General features: G+C 41.2%; 2 protein-coding genes across 4 annotated transcripts in view; one reads left to right on the top strand and one right to left on the bottom strand.

Moving 5' to 3' along the window:
• Positions 1-456: 456 nt before the first annotated feature.
• On the bottom strand, positions 457-22,753 carry CXHXorf58 (chromosome X CXorf58 homolog). Of its 2 annotated transcripts, none has more exons than XM_059157761.1 (9): positions 22,690-22,753; positions 18,959-19,085; positions 17,823-17,922; positions 15,493-15,587; positions 14,959-15,070; positions 8,844-8,975; positions 3,578-3,807; positions 1,256-1,418; positions 457-706 (listed from the first exon to the last, which is right to left on the bottom strand). In XM_059157761.1, the coding sequence occupies exons 2-9, from the start codon at positions 19,063-19,065 to the stop codon at positions 530-532; spliced, it is 1,116 nt and encodes a 371-aa protein (XP_059013744.1). In that variant the 5' UTR covers positions 19,066-19,085; positions 22,690-22,753; the 3' UTR covers positions 457-529. The 2 variants fall into 2 exon arrangements, with proteins under 2 accessions (XP_059013744.1, XP_059013743.1); XM_059157760.1 differs by lacking the exon at positions 22,690-22,753 and adding an exon at positions 21,854-22,183.
• Positions 22,133-23,067, top strand: part of APOO (apolipoprotein O) — a 60,450-nt gene continuing 59,515 nt past the window's right edge. The window contains exon 1 of one of the 2 annotated variants that reach the window (XM_059157763.1): positions 22,133-22,380. Coding sequence is in view for 1 of the 2 variants with exons in the window: in XM_059157765.1 (XP_059013748.1) it covers positions 22,372-22,380 (9 nt within the window). In the remaining variant the exon portion in view is untranslated. The remainder of the gene's footprint in view (positions 22,381-23,067) is intronic. The other variant, XM_059157765.1, reaches the window with a different exon arrangement.

The following is a 23,067-nucleotide window of genomic DNA, read 5'->3' as shown; positions in this document are numbered from 1 at the left end:
ACGACCTGAGCCAAAGGCAGAATGCTTCTCTACTGAGCCACCCAAGGGTCCCTTTACTCATCATTTCTTGAGTAAAGTGTATCCAGCTAGTTCAAGGGCATCTAATAAAATCATTATTCAGACCAAAATTCTGCCAGTAAAAAATATTAGTACTTGTGGTAATATTAAAATGGCTTAAGGGGCGCCTGGGTGGCTCAGTGGGTTAAGCCGCTGCCTTCGGCTCAGGTCATGATCTCAGGGTCCTGGGATCGAGTCCCGCATCGGGCTCTCTGCTCAGCAGGAGCCTGCTTCCTCCTCTCTCTCTCTCTGCCTGCCTCTCTGCCTACTTGTGATCTCTCTCCGTAAAATAAATAAATAAAATCTTTAAAAAAAAAAAAATAAAATAAAATAAAATGGCTTAAAAATCAGTCACACATTTGGTTAAGAGACCATCCTGAAGACTTGTTTTTACTTCATTTTCCTTTAATATGCATATTAGCAAGACAAGCAGATTGTTAAACAATTTGTTTTTCTATCCGTTAGCTATGCACTAACATGACAGAGAACTATTAATACACAAGTCTTGATACCAGGCAAATAATTCCTCTTCCTGTTTTTCCAATTCCTCATCTGGCGAGAGCTCATCAATTCTCACAATGTTAAAAGATGGGGTAGAGAAGATAATCGTCTGTCGCTGCTTTGTACTTCGCTTGTCTGTTTGTGGTTCCTAGGTAGAATTATAAATAAAAGAGGAAAAAAATTTATATTTGGTTTTTACTACTTTCTGTTTTTATATTGACTGTTTACATTCAGCCTTCTCTCAAAACATTTATTGCAGATTTTTAAAAAATTACAAAGCAATACATTTATATGTGTTAGTTATAAATATCCTACCATGTAGAAATATACTGGGGCAGACTTTACACATGTAGTTCTTAATAAGCTTTGATAGAAATGACTTTGATTTTGAGAAAAGCACCATATGAGATGTGCTGAATGAACAGTGTCAACATACAGGGACTATTTTTTTTTTTTTTTTTTACAGGGACTATTTTTTGCTGTTGTTTGTTACCTCATATTGATGTGGACCCAAAACAGCTGGTATCTATCAGGTTAGCCATATTGTTGAAGAATTTTTAAACTATGTGTTACCAAGAGGAACCCAAGTATATACTAAAGGTGTTTCGGCCTTAAACTTGTAGATTAGGGAAACTCTATTTATACATGTAGAATTACTTACAGTTTGAATAATGGATTCAGTACAAGTTCGACTTACCGTCGCCTTGGAAGCGTTTTTCTCTTTAGCCATCTTAAAAGCTTTTTTCATTTTTTCAACTTTCATTTGAGCTTGCTTGGATCGACGACCCAGATGTTTAATTTGATTCTGCTGTTGGTAGGGCTGATATAAAGGTTTGATAGCTGAAAAGGATGAAGGGCGTCTAGAAAGATTTGAATAATAGAAAAAATGTACAAAATAACATTCAAATGTAATGCAAGTTGCAAATTTTATTAAAGCATCTTCTAGCAACTAGATCAGAGGCCTCAGCATCTGGAGCAATATTGCATGCAAGGTTTTAGACCAGAGTTATCATTTCTGCTTAAATTATATGGCATAGTTCTTTATTTGCACCCTATGTAGGTGTATAAAACATGGTATCAGTTTAAAGTCAGTTTTCCTGGAAAATACCATATAGTAGTCATTTAATTATACACACACACACACACACACACACACACACACCATATACTAACACAAAAAAGTGTTAAATTTCATAATGGCTGAAAAAAACAAGCTGTTCTTACCAGTGTTGGGATCAGATACAGGTGATGCCACGCCCATAGTCCCCTAGGCCTCACTACTGTAAAGCACAGAGGGCCACTTCCAACTGCCGGCATCAGCCTCACTCAGCCTGACAGCATTCTTATGAAAACAAGAGCCCATGTGCAGGGAAAGTGCCTGAGAATTAATACTTCCCCTCCTAAACAGTCCTTAGCCAATGCCTGATGTACATCGGCATATAAATATCCCAACTCCCTTGCCCCTGCAAGATAACTCGAGTTGCACGTTCTGCAAGGGCTTGGACATTCCCAGGAGGGACTGAGCACCATTTATCCACAGAGGTAACTTGTTTGCTACCACATGCTGTTTGGGCTGCCTACCCCTCCTTGTTTTCCTTTCATCAGTGGTTTTGGGAATCACCTCTCAAATAGACTACTCATATCCAAATATTTGATCTCCTGGGAGATCCCAAACTAACACTGCGTTCAAAGAAACTCGTAAGGAAGTACTTTCCCCTCTTTAATTGATTTAGGATTTGGCGACTTCATTTGGCTCTTCAAGTGACTCATTCTTAGATAATCACTAGCAATAGTCCAAATAGCGGGGGACCTAGGGTTATATATGGTGGCAGGGAAAATTACATCATTTATTTGACCTTGATGGTAATAGGGTTAATTTCTAAATTCAGTGCTTATACGGATGAGTTAGAGAAAATCTATTTCATGATGACAGACTACACCTTATACCAGGCCATCTGTCTGGCAAATGTATAGCCTCGATCATAAAATATATGGGCTAAATTATCTTATTGGGTCAGTACCACTCATCTCTAGCCATGGAAAAAACCCAGTGTGTTTGCCTGACAGTGGGTCACCAGCGTCTTCATGTACTAAAGGAGTATTTTTTCATTTCAAATATGACTCTGTGGAAAGAGACTACCAATAGATCCTCTTCAATCTGATTATGTCTTCCTTTTTTCTGAAGAAAGAAAGCTTCATTTGTAAATAAGATGGGCTAGGTAGGACTCGTAATGGAAAGAAAAAAGGACTATAATTAGGGCAATCATATTCTGTCCGTATTGTTTCAGATCATAATACCGTCTACTTTGCTACAACATTAGTTTCTATAATGTGAATTGCCTCACATGCTATTGCTAAAGAAGGGAATAATGTCACTATAATTTATATGCAATTTGTCCTCAGCAAGGGGAGCCAGAATCACAGGAGTAGAATTATAACCTTCAGCAGAAAAGGAAAAGGTCCTCAGCTCTGTGCAGCACAGGCAATGGGAGCCCTTTTGGCTGTATTTATGAAAACAAGAATTAGCACCTGCACCTCGGGCTCTCTCCGCAGAGGGACGCCGCACCCCCAGCCCACCCTTACTCCCCTCTGCCATACTCCCCACCCTGGTGGTGGGGGGGTTGGTTATTGGCCGGCTGCACTGCCTCTCATGTCTACTTAAAAGCCAACCACACTAGCCCAGGGCTCCACTTCCATCTGCATTATCTCTGTGCCCACTATCTGCTCTAATTAAAGAGTTGCCAGCATTTCCACCCTCTTGATGTACATTTTTTATATTTGCTGTGGTGTCCTCCAGCCATCCTGAGCTGCCTGTCTGGTGGCGTGAGTTATCTCCCCAGGTTCCAACTGTCCTTTTCGTTAGCGCTCTGTTTACAAACATGCCTACATTTTGAGCAAACTGTCCCAACCCTATTTTTCCCATATGCCCTATTATCATCTTTCTCGAGCTATTTGGCAGAATGTGAAGGCTTTCAGAAATGCCCCTAGTATTGTGACCCCATTAAAATATCGCTTTTACCTAACTTCAGAAACAATCTGTAGCTGGTGCTGACGCATCTCTTCTGTTCCTGGTCTCTGCAGTAGATACTTCATTTCTTTTTGTAGACGGCTTGAGATGATCCCAGACTCTGCATAATCAACTATGTCGTATATTATCATGGTCCTGGGGATGTTTTTGAGGTTTAATTTTCGCCAGTAGTTACTTCTGCCACCGGAAGATGCAGGAGTCTCATCTAGGAGACTGGAATACTGTATGGAAAAAATAAGTAAGAATGATCCATTGTGGGAACCCAGAATGTTTTTAGACACATTTCCCAAGGTCCAAATGCCCACTGTCACATCATCCAAAAAACAATCCTTGATCCCATCTCTGAACTTGATCAGCAACTTTCTTCTATGGTTCACTCCTGACTACTTGATGTTTTAGTTATCTGTGTACTTAGCTCCCCCACCAGAAGGCACGACCCTTGTCACACAGTATCACGCACATAGTACCACACTCACTAAACCTGTATTTAATGATAAACATTATATTTTTAATGTAATGAATAAGCATTTTAATGCCAAATACATGATCTGCATACCTGGTAGTGCTTGTTTGTAACATGCTTGGGTTGAGAGGACATTTGCACAAAACTTTTTAGAAATCATGAGTTTACCTCTGGTACTAAGTGGTGAATTTCACTACTTTCATTTGGAGGATTTGTAGAAATCCCACTTCCATTTATTTTTTTAAGTTAAAACACCAAATTGGGAATGCTAAAATGCAAGTATATATGATTGATGCAACCTTTTATAATGTTCATTTAAGAGACAGGAATAGGGCCAGAGGATCTACAATGCTGGGAAACAGGATACCAGCTAGACATTTAGGGTAGCTCTCTCTCTCTCTCACATGCATATACAAGCAGTCTTTCTTTTGGATCATTTAGGCATGCACAAATTTTTAAAAATATTTTATTTATTTATTTGACAGACAGAGATCACAAGTAGGCAGAGAGGCAGGCAGAGAGAGAGAAGGGGAAGCAGGCTTCCTGCTGAGCAGAGAGCCGGATGTGATGTGTGATACGGGGGCTTGATCCCACATGACCTGAGCAGAAGGTAGAGGCTTAACCCACTGAGCCACCCAGGTGCCCCAGGCATGCACAAATTTTAATTACTACCATTTGATTGAATAAGCCCAGTCCTCTAAGAACATCTCAAATTTCAGTTTCCCCAGTATAACTTAACTGCATAAAGTACAAACATGGCTGATTGCTCTCCCATCCATAGGTCTCTACAGAAATAACAGATATGCGTGGTGATTAGTGACAAATCATGTCGCTTCTTCCCAAGGGGCAACAATCGGTTACTGAGGATTTGTTATTTAGTTCACACACAATCAGCAAAGTATGTAGTTGTGTCACCTCCTTGTCTCCCAGTGATAAACCCATGTACCATTTTACAAAAAAAAAAAAAATATATATATATATATATATATATATATATATATATATATATAATCAAGAGAACAGGCCAAAAGAGAAACAAAAAGTGCTACTGCTGGAAATGAAATTCAAATAAAATGTAAATGGAGTTCTAGAAGAAATAGGTGACCCAGGGGATACTGACATTGTCTTCATTCAAGAGACTGCGGGTGGGCAGCTAGGGGAATGTGCTGAAGGCGAATTTAGCAGCATAAATGAGGAAAGCAGTTGTGACAGAAAGGATGAAGCTGTTCCAGAGGAAGTGACGCTGACGAAAAAGCCTCTTCACATTAAAGGAACTTTGAGAGATTTCACAACATTTAAAGCGCAAAGGATAAAATGTTGGTAGGTAATCCGAACTTAGAAAGGAGTGTGACAATTCACCAAGGCATACTTACTACGTATTGTAAGTCATATGAGAAGAACAAGAAGGAAAGCACTGTTTTAACTACTTCTCAGACACTGTTTTTAAAGCTTTATTTAAAGCTTTATTGAGATTCACAGCCTATAGATTCACCCATATAAAGCATACAACTCAATGGTGTTTATTATATTTACAGTTGGTTAAGTTTTTACAAAGAAATAAACACTTTTAATCCTTAGTGTTTCCAATGTTTTAAATTATAGCATAATAAATGATTTGTTTTTCATTTTCCTACATATTTATAACAGACAGTAGGAGAGTTTTTAAAGTTCCGACAAGATTTTTTTTGAAAGGCATGGAACAATCATAATTTTTCACATTGATTATTAAATTTGCTATGCATGGTTTCAGCTTACATTGTCATTTTTAAAAACGATTTTATTTAAAAAAAAAAATCTCTACACCCAGTGTGGGGCTTGAACCCACAACTCTGAGATCATGAGTTGCATGTTCTGGCTGAGAAATCCAGGCATCATGGCACAGTCAATTTTTATGGCCCTGCACTACTGTGCAAAGTGAAGACTGCCTGTATATTTTACTTGCAGGGAGTGGAGTAGTAAAATGAGTAAACATTTCAGAACCATTGATAACCTGCTATGTACTTAGCTATGTGACCTTGGGCAAGATTTAAAAAATCTTATTAAACTCCATTTTTCTAATCCGTTAAAGAGGGTCACATAATGTACAAACTTGAAGATTAAAGGAGATAATATGCATGAAAAGAGCCAACAAGGGGCTCCTGGATGGCTCAGTCAGTTAAGCAGTTAAGCATCTGCCTTGGAATCAGGTCAGGATCCCAGGGTTCTGGGGTTGAGCCCCATGTCAGGCTCCCTGCTCAGCAGGGAGTCTGCTTCTCCCTCTGCCCCTCCACCTGCTTGTGCTCTGTTTCTCCATCTTTCTCTTTCTCTCAAATAAATAAATAAATAAAATCTCTAAAAAAACAGGGCCCAAAACAGAGCTGTGTCCATAAGGGACTCAAAAAATGTCAACAATCATCATGTTTCTGTCTCCCAACGTGTCTATCTGGGGATTTCTTCCTATGACACCAGTCCTTGGCATAGTCACACTCTGCAAGTATGTGACCCATGTCCTTAGCAAAGACAGCTGGCATCCCCCAGCACTACTTATTTCCTGGTTCAGTTCCCTCATTTTCCAGATTAAGACCCTAAAGGAAATAAAACACAATTGGGTGTCTCCAAGGCACTGCATTAATTCAATGTGTCACAGTGAAGCAACTGAATAAACAGTTAAAACCACATATTACCATTATTATGGGCCAGAATTTTGGGATCCCTTGTGTCTTTAGAACTTGTAAAATGGCGGTAATAATAGTCCCTACCTCTTAGCGTTGTTTTAAGAATAAAAGGAATCGGTCCTACTGAGCATTTACTGTTATTATTAATCACGTATGTAGTTTAAAGTTTCCTGACTTAGTACTGCTGTCCAACTCGTTATGTAAACCAGGAACCCAGGAGCCATGCCGGACACCTCTCCTTAATTTGCCTCCCTGTCTGTCACTAAGGCCCTCTGCTTTTACTGTCTACTTATCTCTTGCCTCTCCAGCCTCACAGCCCTCAGTCAAGATACCACCAACTCTCCTGAAATACAGCAGGGACATCCAAGCTAGGAGAAGGCTCTTGCTGTCCTCCAATCCATTCCCTACACCACAGCCAGACGGATCTCTTCACTCATTAGATTAGATCATCTCAATTCTTAACCCATTAAGAAGCACCAGCTTCTACTTGCGTATAGGATCAAGAAAAAGAAAAACACCTTGTTTTGGTCAAAAGGCCTGCCTGATGCTCTCTTACCAGCCCTCCAGGCTTCCTAAATACCAAACCCTCTGTTCCCTCTTCTCCACCCCCACAGATCTGCTTTTGGGCCCTGCAGTTCCTCCTGCCACAGAGCCTCGGCTTGGGGCGCAACACCTGCTCAGCCCCGGACTGACGGGTGACACATTGTTGATTGCCTGCCCGTCAACCATTTCCCACTTCTCCCTTGCCTCCAGAGCCCAGATTTTTTTTTTTTTTTTTAAGTATGGAACAGCAGTATGTTCCAGGAAGGAGGGCCCCAGCACGTGAACCATGATGGTTCTAAGTCACTCATGGAAAATGATCCCATTTTCCTTTACTAATGATTATGTTAGGGGGGAGTATGTGATCTAGTTCTGATCAATGGGACCTGAGGGGAAATCTGTTGGGGGCTTCTGGCAAAGATTTTTCTTTTTTCTTTTTTTAAGGTAGGCTCCACACCCAGCGTGGATCCTAACACAGGGCTTGAACTCAGGATCCTGAGATCAAGACCTGAGCTGAGATCAAGAGTTGGATGCCTAACTAACTGAGCCACCCAAGCACCCCCAAAGATTTTTCTTCTTGTGATAAGAAGGAAAATGATGCTTCAGAGTCCCCTTGTTCCTGCCTTTGAAGGAAGCTGAGAAGGTGATAGTCACCTTGTTACCATGTGAAGGAAGCCAAGAACACCGTAGAGAAGCTGACCCAGAACCGTGATGTCCTCGAGCTGCTGCATTAGCTAGCCCAGGACCCCCCTATCTGTGGACTTCTGACATGGAACTATAAATGTCCTTTGTTGTTTAAGCCTCTTGTGGTTGAGAATATTCTGTCACTTGTAGCACAAAACACCCAAATAATAATCCAAATATTAATAGAAGCTTTCCTTGCTAGGTCAAATCTCCATCAGGCACTCTCTTAGGACCACATACTTGATATCACATAATATAAAATTCACCATTTTAATCATTTTTAAAAGTAGCACTACGATCTAATTCTAAAATCTCTCCATCACCCCCCAAAAAAGGGCCACATTCATTAGCTATCACTCCCCAGGTGTAAAAAGCCAAATATTACATGATTCCATTAATACAGACTATCCAGAATAGGTAAATTCAGGGAGACAGAAAGCAGATTAGTAGTTGATAGGGGCTGGAGTGCTAGAGGAAAGGGGAATGACAGCTTAATAGATGTGAGGCTTACTTTCGGGGTGACAAAAACGTTCTAGAACTAGATAGTGGTAGTGTTTGCACAACATTGCGAATGTACTTAATGTCACTGAATTGTACCCTTTAAAATGGTAAGTTTTATATTGTGCATATTTTTCTACTGGGAAAAAAATAAATGGACCATTCTTTTTGGAGGACAAGGTCAGAAGGCTTTTTTAAAGATTATTTTTTAAAAAGATATATTTGAGAGAGATAGAGAAAGTGAGCATGAGTGGTGTGGGGCAGAGGGAGAGGGAGAAGCCAAACATGGGGCTCGATTCCAGAACCCTGAGATTGTGACCTGAGCTGAAGGCAACTGCTTAACCGACTGAGCCACCCAGATGCCCCCAGAAGGGTTTTTTTTTTAATTGTTTCTAATATCTAAATCTCGGTCCCTTACTTGCATGTAATCTTTCAGGGTGACAATATCTATTTCATCAGTTATTTTGAATTTCTGGAAACGATGTTCATCTTCCATAATTTGACAGTAAAACTTCTTTTTCCCCATCATTTTGCAAGCATCAGCCACTCCCTATAAAGAGAATAGAAAATACACCTTTAAACACTAGTATAATAGCAACAATTATCAGTGCACATTTTACACATTTCTTCTGACAAATACATCAAATATTGTTCCTTTTTTCTAGCAGCTTGCTATTCAATAAAAACACTGTATTTACAAAGAAAAGATTGTATAGGAGTTTTTAAGCCATTAAAAATGTTTCCATAACCATATCGACATAGTTTTAAAATGTAGCTGGAGGAGTAGTTGAGTCCACAACCGTCAGAGAAACACGGTGTTTTAAAAAATCTGTTTTTTCCCTATTAAAAAACATTATTTTCCCGTAACAAAACAAATCTGTAGCATTATTCGTGCTGTCAAGGCAGAGAAAACTTCCTTGGTTATTAAATAGGTTGCCCTAGGAACTGCAGTGAAAGGTGTTACTAAGGCCAGCTCTCTTCAGTGTTAGTTAATACCTCACCCCCAAATGGAAACTGTACATTTCAAATTGCTTAGACCTCCCTCTCTGGCAGACTTCATTCTCTGTGGCCAGAGTAGCAAATCATTTTTTTTTTCCTCTCTGAGATGTTGGCATTTTGTACCCAAGGACAGCATCTGAGAGGACAGAGGTAGAAGAACGCTAGAAAATGCAGAAGCCCAGATCTCCTCTGGTCTTGTTTGTACCATACTCTTCCACATACGCCCATCCTTTGCTAAGAGCTATACATAGACTGTGTGACTTAAGTACTCCCCACCCTTGTTCCCACCCCCCATAAGTATGTGCTGACTCTTCTAACACATATTTATATTACATATCTGTGCTTCTGGCCACAAAGCATATGCTTATGAGAAGGGAGACTGGTGTAGATGAAAATTCAAATATCTTTGGATTCCAGATCAGTTTCTCTTTCCTTTGTATCTCCGAATGTGTATTTGTGAAAGCATGGGAACTCCGGGTTATAATGCTGATATGAGGCCGCTTCAGACGAGATTGAAATTTGGAATGTGTTCTTTTTACTTAACACACAATACAACCATGAGCCTGAATGTATTTTCCATTTCAATCTTCACTTTTGTTATTGAGAATATTCCTTTTTTATTTTTCTAGTTCCAAAGCTCTGAACACAGACCCACATGGAAAATGAAAGAATATTCAAGGGTTGTAGTTTTATTCCTAATGCACTAAATTGAAGGGACAGAAACAGTTTACGTGGTGACCCTTCCTTTAGGCAAATCATCTTTGTTTTCCATTTCATTAGTTTCTTTACATACTACGCATCTAAACAAAAGGCAATATTGGCACGTGTCACCATCATGCTTTGTGCAATTAATTTCCTGTGGGCTCTCGTTAGCCATCCTCACAGTAACACTAAAGGTAAAAGCAAATAAACTGTAGAGTGAACACATCTGAAAGCTGTATAATTTCTGCTTTGAGAAGTTCTTTAGCTATAACTGTATTTTACTTCAGCTCAGGTTACTCAGGAGGGGCATTTCTTGTCAAGCCCTCCCCACTCTACTCCACTCAGCCTCCACCCACAACTCTCCAAGCCCCCGTTTCCTTATTTGTACAGTGCCTCAGCTGTGTGGCTCAGCTGTGTCAGGCCCATCCCAGGATCCAGCCAAAACAACCCTATCCCTGGCAGCACAGGGCAGGCTCGCTGCCCACTTGTGACAGGGGCTTGAAAAAAGTTCGCCGTCCAATGGCCAGGATGTTCTTTCTCCGGCATCTGCCGGGTATGGCCAGCTTCAGGAAAGTGCTTCTGGGTCAGAAGGGCCGGGAAAGGAGAGCCCAGGCCCAGGTGAAAGGGAAGGGCAGAAACTAGGCAAGGGGCCCAGGACAGCAGCCAATCAGAGTAGGATTCGAGAAGCGGATTCCATTCTTAGTGGGTGACTCCAAATGTCAAAGGGGGGCATCTCTAAACTTGACACCTCCCCTGATACCAGGCATCAGTGTGGCCCAGAAGCCCCCATAGGCCTGCAGCTCCGCGCTGGCCCAGATCCATACCTGTGCTTGGAAGTTAACTCTAGTATCTCAAGTCACTTCCTTAGCCAGCTGGAAATTCTCACTCACGGAGGTGGCGATAACTGGTACCCTGCACGGGCTCAGAGTGTCCCGGTTTGGAACAGTTTAATTATATACAGGCTCCAAATTAATGAAACTACCACAACGGCTAGGGCTGTTTCAACCTCCACAGGTGCACAGGGCAACAGACAGACAGAGACGTAGTCAAGCCTCTCCGAGGTCCGGCTTCCTTGCAGGCAAGATGGGAACAACACGCACCTCACCAGAGTGATCAGGGGGTGCGTAGAAGACCACTTGCTTAGCAGGCTTCCTGGCTCGAGCGTGGTTAAGAGCACAGGCTCTGGAGTAAGGATCACTGGGTCTTGTTATAGGTTCCTTCCCTTTCTAGCTGTGAGACCTCAGGCAAGTTACTTAGTCTTTTTTAAAACGGAAGATAACCACAGAATCTACATTCTAGAGTTTAGGAGAATTAAATGATAATCCACACAAGATGTTTAGCACAGTACTTGATAGTGCTTAATAAGGGCAGCTATTAATAATAATGTTTTTTTCCTTTTTACATAAATGCCCACTCCTCAAAAAGAAGCCGGGTCTTCAATTGGACTTTCATGTTTCAGAACTGTCCATTACCCAGAGGTATTCCAGGCCGCGGTGTCTGTGCATTCGGAGGGCGGGGGGAGCCTTTAGGACAGTGCTTGTCAAACTATATTGTGCCTAGGATTGTCTGGGGGTCTTGTTAAAATGCAAGTGCTAATTCAGTGGGTCTGGGGTGGGGCCTGATAGTCCGCATTTCTAGTAAGTTCCGGGTGATGCCAGTGCTGTGGGTCTATAGACCACACTCTGAATAGCAAGGCTTTAGAATATTCTAAATATAGTTGGAGGATGAATTATAGTGACAATCCTCTGTAAATAAGCATTGCTCTGAAAATAGATCATCGAAGTAGGTAACTGAAATGAGATCTCTCTTTTGTACACATGGCTATCCAACTGTTGTAGCACCATTTGAACTGACTTGGCACATCTGATGAGAATCAATTGATATCTATGAGTGGGTGTATTTCTGAATTCCCTATTCTATCTCATTGATTTACATGCCTGTCATTAAGCCATCACAACACTGTCAGGATCACCGCAGCTTTTTAAGTCTTGAAGTCAGATAATGGAAATCTTTGTTCTTCTTCTCTAAAGTGGCTAAAGCCATTCTATGTTCTTTCACCTGTTTTTACTCTGTGTGTGTGTGTGTGTGTGTGTGTGTGTAAGTACATGAGAAATACTATCGGGAAATTATAAGGAAATGAAACTAGAAATGGAAGTAAGACCCAGGGAAAAGACAGAACAACAGCAAAACTGTGAAACTCTCCTTCTTCATAAGTGAACTTAAATTACTCCCCTTCTTTGTAACTGAACTGAAACCGACTTATTTATTTCATACTAAGAAATAAGTTGGGGCTCCTGGTTGACTCAGTCGGTAGAGTGTGAGACTCTTGATTTTGGGGTTGTGGGTTCACATCCAGGATGGGTGCAGAGATTACTTAAAAAAATAAAATCTTAAAAAAAAAAAACAAGAGAAGTGAACTTAGGAAAGTTGGATCAGTTTGCTCAACACACAATTTCTACATTCAAAGGGCCAGTGTAAACTTATAGTGAGAAAAATTCTACTTCTGCAGGTTTTCTATCAACCATGAATCCAAGTGTTACCAGAGTTTGTTATGAAGCTGAAAAAGGAATCCTAATCTGTTCTTTCATGTTCTGATCACTTAAATCCTCTTAGAATCTTTAGTGAAAAATCCAAACTAGTGTTATCACATTTTTAAAATAAGAACAAAAGTTTTTAAAAAATATATTTTTATGGGAAAAAAAAAAAAACCCTGAAGGATGCACAGTAAACAATTAATGGTGATCACTCCAGGCGAGTGAAAGTCCCAGCACAGAGAAAAAGGGCATGAAGCATAGTTTCCTTTTTAAAAAATCTCTGTGCTATTTCCTTTTTCCCCAACAGTTACTTTGTAATTTAAATAAAAATGAAAGTTATTATACAGCATTTTAACGAGTTTTAATGTACACACAATCCTTTCTAGTCACGGCCTCTAAGTTTCTCATTTGCTCCAGCCTGCGGACCACCAGGAGCAGACCCGGGAGAATTTCTGTTCCTGGAAAAGTCTAATTATGCAACCTCAGAGAAGCAATAGTTGATGATATTTTATAGGGACGACAAGCTTATTCTGTACTTAAGTGTGGCATGAATTTGTTCCTTAAGGGTAGGATAAATATCAACTTTTGTATGTGAAGTCATTTTATATAAATGAACAAATACTAATGTTTCTGGAACACCATATTACATCTGCAAACACATAGTCCATTTGATATATTCTGAAACTGAATGAAATGTTCTCTGATGTTGCCTGAGAACAGAGAAAAGCAGTCTCTTTTTCTTTTCTAATATTTTTCAGAGTATAAATGCAGTACATCCTGGATCTGAGCAGAAACTCCCCGGCTGTGTTTGACCACACAGCCGGGGAGTTTCTGCTCAGATTCTATCCTAAACATGTGCCATTATTCATGATTTCAGATGGGCCATAGTTTTCTATCTCCAGAAGGCTACAGGAAAATAACCTTTGATGTAGGATTTATAAAAGGCTAAATATGAGAATGTGCACATGTTTTTCTTAATCATGGTCATGTTTAAGGGCCACAGGAGCAAAACCTTCACTGTAGTAGCACTGCAGATCCTTGTTATTAAAAGTGGGGTCCATGGACCAGCAGTAGCGGCAGCACCTGGGAACTGGTTAGAAAGACAGAATCTCATCCCCCTTCCCAGATCTAATGAATCGGAAGCTACATTTTAACAAAATTCTCAGGTGATTCCTCTGCTGTAGACACAATTATGGTAAATATTCATGAGACTTAAAAGCATGAGAACTCATATAAAGAAGGATAAATATTTTGAAGGTTCATTTTCAATAAATAGTCCAGGACACTTTTTTCTAAATATGCTACCAGAATGAAAGAAACCATGATAAAATGTTATTAAAATAAAATTGCATTAAATATTCTGCATAACGGGGACGCCTGGGTGGCTCAGTTGGTTAAGCAGCTGCCTTCGGCTCAGGTCATGATCCCAGCGTCCTGGGATCGAGTCCCACATCGGGCTCCTTGTTCAGCAGGGAGCCTGCTTCTCCCTCTGCCTCTGCCTGCCATTCTGTCTGCCTGTGCTCACTCTCTCCCCCTCTCTCTCTCTGATAAATTTAAAAAAAAAAAAAAAAATATTCTGCATAACGTAAAAGCCCTGACAAATGGGCCACTTTAGTCCCTTATTAACAAACCAAAATTTTATTTTTTTCTTTTCTTTTAATTTAAATTCACTTAGCCAACATACAGAACATTGTTGGTTGCAGATGTAGAGGTCAGTAATTCAACAGCTGCATGTAATACCCAGTACTCATCACATCACATGCCCTCCTAATGCCCATCGCCCCCCCCACCTCCCCTCTCTCAACCCTCAGTTCCTTTTGCACAGTTAAGAGTCTCTTGGGAACAAACCCAACTTTAATACAAAGAAAAGTGATGAGTATTTTTAAGGGCCTCTAAAAGTCATTCATTCCAGATATTTTTTTAGCTAATAAACAGAGACACCCTGAAACATGATGATTATAAAAATAATACCTGGCTGCTGGGCTGTTTAATGGTGAAATCACTTAGTCTGTACACTTTGAATGCAATTCAGATACTGCACAGATGTTAAGAAATGAAAGTAACATAAAACGGGGGCACCTGTGTGACTCAGTGGGTTAAGCATCAGCCTTTGGCTCAGGTCACGATCCCAGGGTCCTGGGATTGAGTATTGCACTGAGGAATCCCTGCTCGGTGGGGAATCTGCTTCTCCCTCTCCTTCCCACTCATGTTCTCTGTCGCTATCTCTGTCTCTCTCAAATAAAAAATAAAAATCTTAAAAAAATAAAAGAACATAAAATATACATCATGAAACATTACCTCATTTGATGGTTTAAATAAATTTTTTCCGCTGAAGTACTTGTAACCATGGCCTTCATTATGAAGAAAAATTTTAAATACGATGACAGGTGGAAACGTTTCACCACTAAACCTGAAATAAAGACCAAAAATTAGTGACTGGGCATCAGACTTGGGACTCAGTTACTTCTCTTCCTATACTTAAGATAATTCTCATGGTTTCCTGCATGCAGGGTAAAGGCTATGCCAGAGCATGGAAAGAATGAGCAACGGCATGGATTCCCGAGATGAAAGAGTCGTACTGGAGTGTGTGCGCTCACCAGTGTTCTCATTCACGTGTCAGACTGAACTCATCATGGGAGAGTAGCCACATCTCAAGGCACCTTCTGGCCCAAGAGTCACGCCTGTTTTCCTCACATAACAAACGTGAATAAGAACGACACATTTACTCTGTGATTATACCCTGAAAACTTATGAGGACTTGAGAAAATAAGTTTCTCAGCTTTCCTCATTTTAACAAGGGATTCTGGGAATAAATGAGCATAGAAATATTACCTGAATCTAACTTTATACTTCATGCTGGGATCTTTCAGAAGCTCAGCCTCTAAGGGGCTCACTTTCTTCAGGATTTGATGTGTCACACAATATTCCTGAAATAGATGATGATGCTATAAATGGACAATGGTACCCTGCCCAGATCTAATTTACTGAGAATAACAGAAGTGGCATGGTAAAGTGAACAGGACACCAGATTTGGAGTCCTGAAGACCTGGGTTCTAGTCCTGACTCCTCCATTTATTAACTGTGCAACCCTGAGTCAGTTACTTCATCCTTTTAGCCACCAAGGTGGAGTAGGTGTCCCTCCTTGACATCCCAGGCACTGTTCGTTCCCTATGACAACACTTTTCACCATGTATTGTAATTAACTATGAACTAATCTGTGTCTTCTACTAAACTGTAAGCTGTGTGAAGGTACTGATCGTGTTTTTCTTCTTCTCCATGTATTTCCTAGTATTTAGTACAGTCCCTGGAACATAGCAGGTGCTGAGCAAGTATGTGATGTTGAATGAATGGTCCTTGTAAAATGAGGAAGATGATAGTAATGTTACTAGCTTTTAAGCTCCTTTTATATACCACATACTCTGTTACATGCCTTATAGACATGACCTCATTTAATCCTTACAACTCAGCAATATTATTCAATAATTCTCATTCCCTTCTTTCCAATGAGCAGGCTGAGACCTTGGGAGTGTCTGTTAACTTATTCAAAGGCATACAGGTAGTAGTAAATGGACAAGCTAGGAGGCAAACATAGATCTATTTGTCTAAAGCCCCCACGCCACCTCCCGACATGACCCTGCCAACCTTTCCGCCTATGACAATCACATAAAAATGCACACCAAAGGGATTTTAAAACGACAAAGCATTATTAATATCAGGTAGAAACTTGAAGTTTTAGGATAACAGATTTTTAAAAAAAGAATTAATTTCCTTTTTTCTGCTACTGTAGGCATCTACAGTTACAACAAAACCAGTATAATGATAACAAAATTTAAGTTCCATATGTGAAGACGACCATTGGTTATGGACCTGAAATGTCACCTGTTTACCTGAGTGTGTTTTCTCTGAGGTATTCTGCTTTTCCTGGCATCAGAAAAGGGTCTGTGGGTCAGATGGTGAAGAAATGTACAAACTTCTCAGACTTCATGATTTTTTTCAGAGCTACTAAGAATCTCTTAATGTGGCTATTATTAATTATAAACTATTATAATTGTGTGATTTTTAAAAAAAGATTTTATTTATTTATTTGACAGACAGATCACAAGTAGGCAAAGAGGCAGGCAGAGAGAGAGAGAGAAGCAGGCTCCCCACTGAGCAGAGAGCTGTATGTGGGGCTCGATCCCAGGACCCTGGGATCATGACCAGAGCTGAAGGCAGAGGCTTTAACCCACTGAGCCACCCAGGTGCCCCTCATGTGTGATTTTTATCAGAATACTTGGTATTATGTGATGGAAACTTTACATACTCTGCAAGCATTACCAGAGTTGTTTTTTGGTCTGGGGGGAAGGAGGTAGATACGCAGCTTAGGGTTGTTTTTTTTTTTTTTTTTTTTTTTTTTTTTTTTTTTTTAATAAGACCATATTATTCATACTGTTCTGTACTTGCCTTTTTCATTAATGAGCTATCTTAGCTATCTTTGTATTGCCGAATCACATACAAGGCTGCAAGGTTTAACACCATGAAAGCACCAATAGCATCCCATTGGTGGACGTTACATGGCTTATTTCTTTCCTGTTACAAACAATACTTCAATGAAATTGTACATATCTTGTATAATGGATTCCTAGAAGTGAAATTGGTGGGTGGAAGAAGGTAAGGGCACTTTTATTTCAGAAATTATTCTTATTGGATGATTGATGTTCCACATCTTCAAATAAGAAATTGAATTTTTTAAAAACATGATTTTGGTTTCAGAAAAAGAAATAACAGTCACCCACATTATTTACAAATAAATCCAGAAATAGTCATTTAGGACTAACCAAAGAAGTAATCCCAGAACCTCATGCACTACCTTAAATTCAAATAGAAGAGATAAAAAAGGTTATGTAGGGGTGCCTGGGTGCCTCAGTGGGTTAAAGCCTCTGCCTTCGGCTCAGGTCATGATCTCAGGGTCCTGGGATTGAGCCCCAGAGCCCCACATCGGGCTCTCTGCTCAGCGGGGAGCCTGTTTCCTCCTCTCTCTCTGCCTTGCGATCTCTGTCTGTCAAATAAATAAATAAATACAATCTTAAAAAAAGAGGTTATCTATTCTATCTTTACTTAACAGACCTCTTAGCTTATAAGTAATTAGATCTGTCAGAGAAAACAAAAAGCAAAATACATACCACTGCACAAAGTGCGTGCTTTAAGAGTCGAAATATCGTTTTGTCTATATAAGATAACCAAGCTCTCTGTATCCTTTGAGCTGAAATATCTTTCACAGCTCTGAGAAGAAAAACAAGAGGTTAAGATTAGTGAAGTAGTTTTCATTTTCCTAAAATCTTGGGGAACTCTGCATTTCTGCTTCTTCCACCTGCACCCTCCTGTCCACTACCCTAAGACTGACCTAATGAGGAACACTGGGATGTGGGCATTGGAACTGGTCATTTGCAGAATCCAGTCAAATGAGGATATAAGATATTTGAGAAGATTTCCCTTGGGGTTAAAAAAAAAAAAGTCCTGGCTAAAACTTTATCAGCAAAAGGCATATATAACTAAAAACGTAAGAAGAGACAAATTTGCTTTCTAAAAACATCCATGACCTAAAATGATTCCATTATAGTTAGTTCTTAAGAACACTGTCCAACTAGTCCAAGTGCTATGAAAATAGAATGTAGAATACTCAAAGTTACAGTAGGTCCAATTCTTTTCTGGGAACAGACAACCAGGCCCTAAAAAAAGAAACTCCTTTCTCTGATCTTTGCTTGAAACAGGCTCATCCCAGTCAGGTCAAAGAATGATCTCACTTTGGATCACATCTCAGCACTAGGAGATCATAGGGATCACCCTCTCCAAAACCACCCAGACTCGTTCTTACCCCTCACAGGGCTCCATGTGAAGAGAGGCAGATACCCCTGAATAATGTCACCATTGGTTGGCAAAATGCAAACTACAAGATGTAGAGTAGAAAAGGCCTGATGTATGGAAACAAAGCTTTAAATCCTGGCTGATGCCATTTATTAGCTGTTTAACCTCATGCAAATCACTTACCTTCTCCCAGTTGCTGCTTCCTCACTTATAAAATATAATAATAAGACTGCCTCACGGAGTTGTCAGAATCAAAGAAATGTGTGTTAACACGCTTTGCAAATTATGAAGTACTATAATTATAATAATTACTATTCAATTCAAAAGTAATTTTAAAACATACCAAAAAATCTCTAATTTACAAAACAAGAAGTGTTTGATGTTAGCTGGGTAAATACGGTATGGAAACTGACCAGTTGTGGCAAACGATAAAGGGTGAAAGATGGCTACTTACTCTTGTATTGCTCTTCTCCTTCCAATATCGAACAAATGCATTCTGTAGTCTTTTCCTGAGCGAGGTTTATCTGATTTTTGAGCTGATGCCTTTGAAGATCGCTTCATTTTCCTTGCGATGAAAGGCTCTGAAAGTACATAGGTTTAGCATTTGAGGTCATAATCTATATTGCTGCACTGTTTAGACAAGACTCAAGTGCCATATGATTTTTTTTCAAGTGTCATATGATTATTGAGCTAATTCCAGAACCCTTTACAAAGGAAGGTATCATGGATCTCTTAATGTTGCTTACAGCTTACATGCCTTAGGTGCTAAAAATATTCTGAGGGACATGGAAAAGAAAAGTGCATCTATCCATAGCCTTCTAACTGGTCCCCCAGTCTCCAGTCTCTGTATCCTTCTGGTCCTCCTCCACACCACAGCTCGAGTTAATTCTATAGCACAATAATCCAGCTATCTGACTGCCCAGCATAAAATCTTTCAGGGACACTTCATTTCCTCCACGCTGAAGTCCAGACTCCTTAGAATGGTATTCCAGACTTTTTTTCCCCAATCTACAGTCCACTCTCTCTTTCAAATATCAAAATACCACCGTTCACCAGTATTCCTTTCTAGACTCCGTGAGAACAAGAACTTCTCACCGAAATCAGCCAATGTTTTTCAACTCTGTGCCATTGATCATGCCATTTCCCCTTCCTGGAGTGACTTCCCTACTGCCAGCAAACATCAATTCATCTTTCAAGACCCCAGCTAATTGATGCCTCTTCTCTGAAGTTTTCCACCCTCTCTTTTTCATACAACTCCTCACCCTGTCTCCAAGGTCCAATAATAATGGTTTTTCTTTCACAGTACTTCTCATATTATGTCATGATGTATTTTCTTGGCTGTCACCCCACCAAGCTCATTGAGGGCCAGAGATATCTTGCTAACTATGAAATCCTCCATCACTAGCAAGAGTGGAGAATTTTTATATGCTTGTCTAAGAACTTTCTGTCCTGGTTTTATCATGGAATAGTTGTGAGACTTCGGGCAAGTTATTTAACCTCTTGGTACCCCAGTTCTCTCTGTGGTAAAGGGAGAGGGTGTATACTAAATGAACTCATTCCACCTTTGGTTTTCTATCCTTTGATGCATTACTCCGATTTGGATATGGCTCAAAATTCTTAGTCACTGCTTAGTTTCATCTACTAAAGCAGGGGCTCTTCCTTTTCCTCTGGTGCCATGGATCCCTATGGACAGATTCCCAAGAATTACGTTTTTAAAATGCATAGCATAAAACACATAGTGTCACAAAGGACTCTATATTGAAATCTCTGTCAAAATATTTTCAAAAACAAAACTACAGGAATCTGTCCTCTTTAGGCATTATATAAAATGAGTGCTCTAATAACTACTGTACTTTTGAACTGGTAATGAGCAGAAATGCTATGTCAGGAAGTGTGCCATGACTGTGACACTATATGAAAATATTTGTGCTTTCTACTGGTGACAAAGTCCCAGGTATTGCTGAGACTACTGTGCTTTGTTGCTTACACTCTAAGTGAAAGAAATATTAAAATTCAGTTAGAGATGAGTGAAAATAAAGTAATTTTTTCCCCATCTAAGTTCATATAACCCTTGAATTAGGAACTCCTGCTCTGGGGCGCCTGGGTGGCTCAGTCAGGTTGAGCATCCAACTCTTGCTTCCAGCTCAGGTCATGATCTCTCGGGTCGTGGGATCAACCGGGAGTCTGCTTGAAAATTCTCTCCTTCTGCCCCCAGCCCTGCTCTCTCTCTCTCTCTTTCAAATAAGTAAATCTTAAAAAAAAAAAAAAAAGATGTAAGAGCTCCTGCCCTAATTTATCACTATACTTCACACTTTTACATACGTGTGACATTCCATTACAAAGGCAGAGCCTTCAGAGTCTTCTCAATATTTGTCCTTGGGGATAGGGATGGGGGTGGCTTGGAACATACAGTTCTCTTGAGAAACAGAAAAGCAGCCCTTAGCATCTGGGAGTTGGCCTGGCGCTCTCAACCAACCAAAGTCCAAATCTTTTTTTTTTTTTTTTTTAAGTAGGCTGCATGCCCAGCATGGAGCCCAACAGGGGTCTTGAACTCAAGACCCTAAGATCAAAACCTGAGCTGAGATTAAGAGCCTGGTGCTTAACTCACTGTGCTACCCCAGGGGCCCCAGCCCAAATCTTACAATAAATCTATCTCCCTCCCTCGCTGAGATGCCCCGCTGTGCCACGTTGTGTGTTTTCCTTGCAGCAATGAGGGATAATAAACCCAACTTGTTCACCTACAGATGTGTTCCTAGTGGTCTTTGGCTGAAGGGCAGTGACGCGCCCTCACACAAGCCTCCCTAATCTTTTGGATGCCCGCCTGAATGAATTTACACTTTCTATGAGGTGAAGACGTGTGATACAGATCGAAATATGGACCCCCCCCCACTATGAGACAGTATAACAATTATTTAGGTGACATCACAGGCTTTAAAGGTAGACTACCTAGGTTTGGATTCTGGGTTCCCACTTTTTCCATGTGGCCTCGTACAAATTACTTCTCCGTGCCTCAGTTTCCTCATCTATTAGATTGGGAATAATAATCGTACTCACCTATCTGGGTTGTTGGAAAGATTAGATGAATATGAGTAAGCAGTTTAGATCAGAGCTGAGCACATAGTAAACGCTGTGTTAGTGTTTTGGTATTCTTGTTAATTAGATCACTATTCTCGTTACTACCTTTTCTAGTAGTATTAAGGGACATTTGACTCCCAGAGAGGGGTATATGCTTAAGTATTTTAAAGGGGAAAAAAAAGTCAGGGCCTTTCGAGACTAAAGGATATGGCAAACTAGATTAAATTTAAAACCTTAGGAACTTCCAGCCCACGGAAAAAATAAATCTGAAAACCTTTTGTGAGATAATTCCAGGCCCCAGGGGTCAGCAGCTTCCGGCTATGAGACTTTCAAAGATGCCGGAGACCAGCCGAGCGCCCCCGCTCGGTGGCCTCGGCGCTCAGGATTCCCAGCCAACGCCGCTGGGCGCCCAATCGCCGCAGCGAAGGCCGATTCCCAGCGCGGCGAGAAACCCGGCACCTCCCTCTTCGCGCCCCCGCGTACCGCCTACACTGAGCTGGCGCTTTCCTGCCGCCTAGCAACGGCCGGCGCAAGGGCGGAGCCTCCGGGGGGCGGGGCTTACGTTCGCTCCCGCCTGAGGAGCGACGCGTTTGCAGCTCGGCGACGCCGCTCCCAGACCCGGCTTCGGAACTAATCCTTCGCGGGATCGAATTGGCTGTTCGGCAGTCATACGCACCACGGCCCGCTAGCGGTCAGACGAATCAGGGCCCTACCCGGCCGCCGTAGCCACCTCTCTGTAGTGGGCGGGGCCGAGGCCGGGGTCACCCCGCCGGAGCCACCTCTGCCAGCAACATGTTCAAGGTGAGAGCGTGGAGCCGGGTCACAGCTGTCACCGCCCTCTCCTGGCCTCACGGAGCCCAGCTCGCGCTCTCGTGGGCTTTTCCGGGGGCCAGGCCCGGTTCGCCCCGAGGCTTTTCCCGCCTCCGGGCCGGGTGCGTCCGGACCCCGCGGTTCATTCACTGAGCCGCTAGGAGCGGGAGGTTGCCGGGCGGAGGCGTGAAATCCCAGGGTGGGTAGGCGGGTCCTGTGGGTCTTGCTCTCGTGAATGAAACACTTTGAAAAGTTAAAGTACCCCGCAAAGTGCTCACCCACCCCACCCCCGATCGTTACCTATTGGGTTCGTGGGTAAGGAGAGGCCAGCTCAGGGCACTGCAGGGTTCGGCTTCGGTTGCCTGGCAGGGTCAGGTTTCAGAACCTGGTGTGTGAATGGGGGGAGGGTCACCTTTGGAGAAGCTGTTGTAGGATTTGGGGAAGCTGGTATGGGAATGGTTGGAAGGATGGGCAACTGGAACTTAGTTCCCCTTCCAAGTGAACATTATTTAATATGGACAAGTCGACCCCCTTTACATTTGACAAAGTTATGTCTTTTGAAAGAAATCGCTTTTCAGAGTGAAGGCTTTGTTTCGAAAATCTGATTTTGACCTGAGGCCATTATTCTACTACTTAAAAAAAAAAAGTAAATGCTGTTTTTTATCATGAGAAATCACA

The sequence above is a fragment of the Mustela lutreola genome, chromosome X (genome assembly GCF_030435805.1).
Source record: "Mustela lutreola isolate mMusLut2 chromosome X, mMusLut2.pri, whole genome shotgun sequence".
Classification (NCBI taxonomy): Eukaryota; Metazoa; Chordata; class Mammalia; order Carnivora; family Mustelidae; genus Mustela; species Mustela lutreola.
This window is presented reverse-complemented; position numbering and strand designations above follow the sequence as displayed.

What these genes read in the sequence shown, in the direction of transcription:
- CXHXorf58 (XM_059157761.1), bottom strand. Translation starts at nt 19,065, where the DNA reads ATGAAGCGATCTTCAAAGGCATCAGCTCAAAAATCAGATAAACCTCGC. An exon ending in AGCACGCACTTTGTGCAGTG is followed by an intron (nt 15,588 to 17,822) that starts GTATGTATTTTG and finishes CATCTATTTCAG; the next exon opens with GAATATTGTGTGACACATCA. An exon ending in CAGATTGTTTCTGAAGTTAG is followed by an intron (nt 1,419 to 3,577) that starts GTAAAAGCGATA and finishes AAATCTTTCTAG; the next exon opens with ACGCCCTTCATCCTTTTCAG.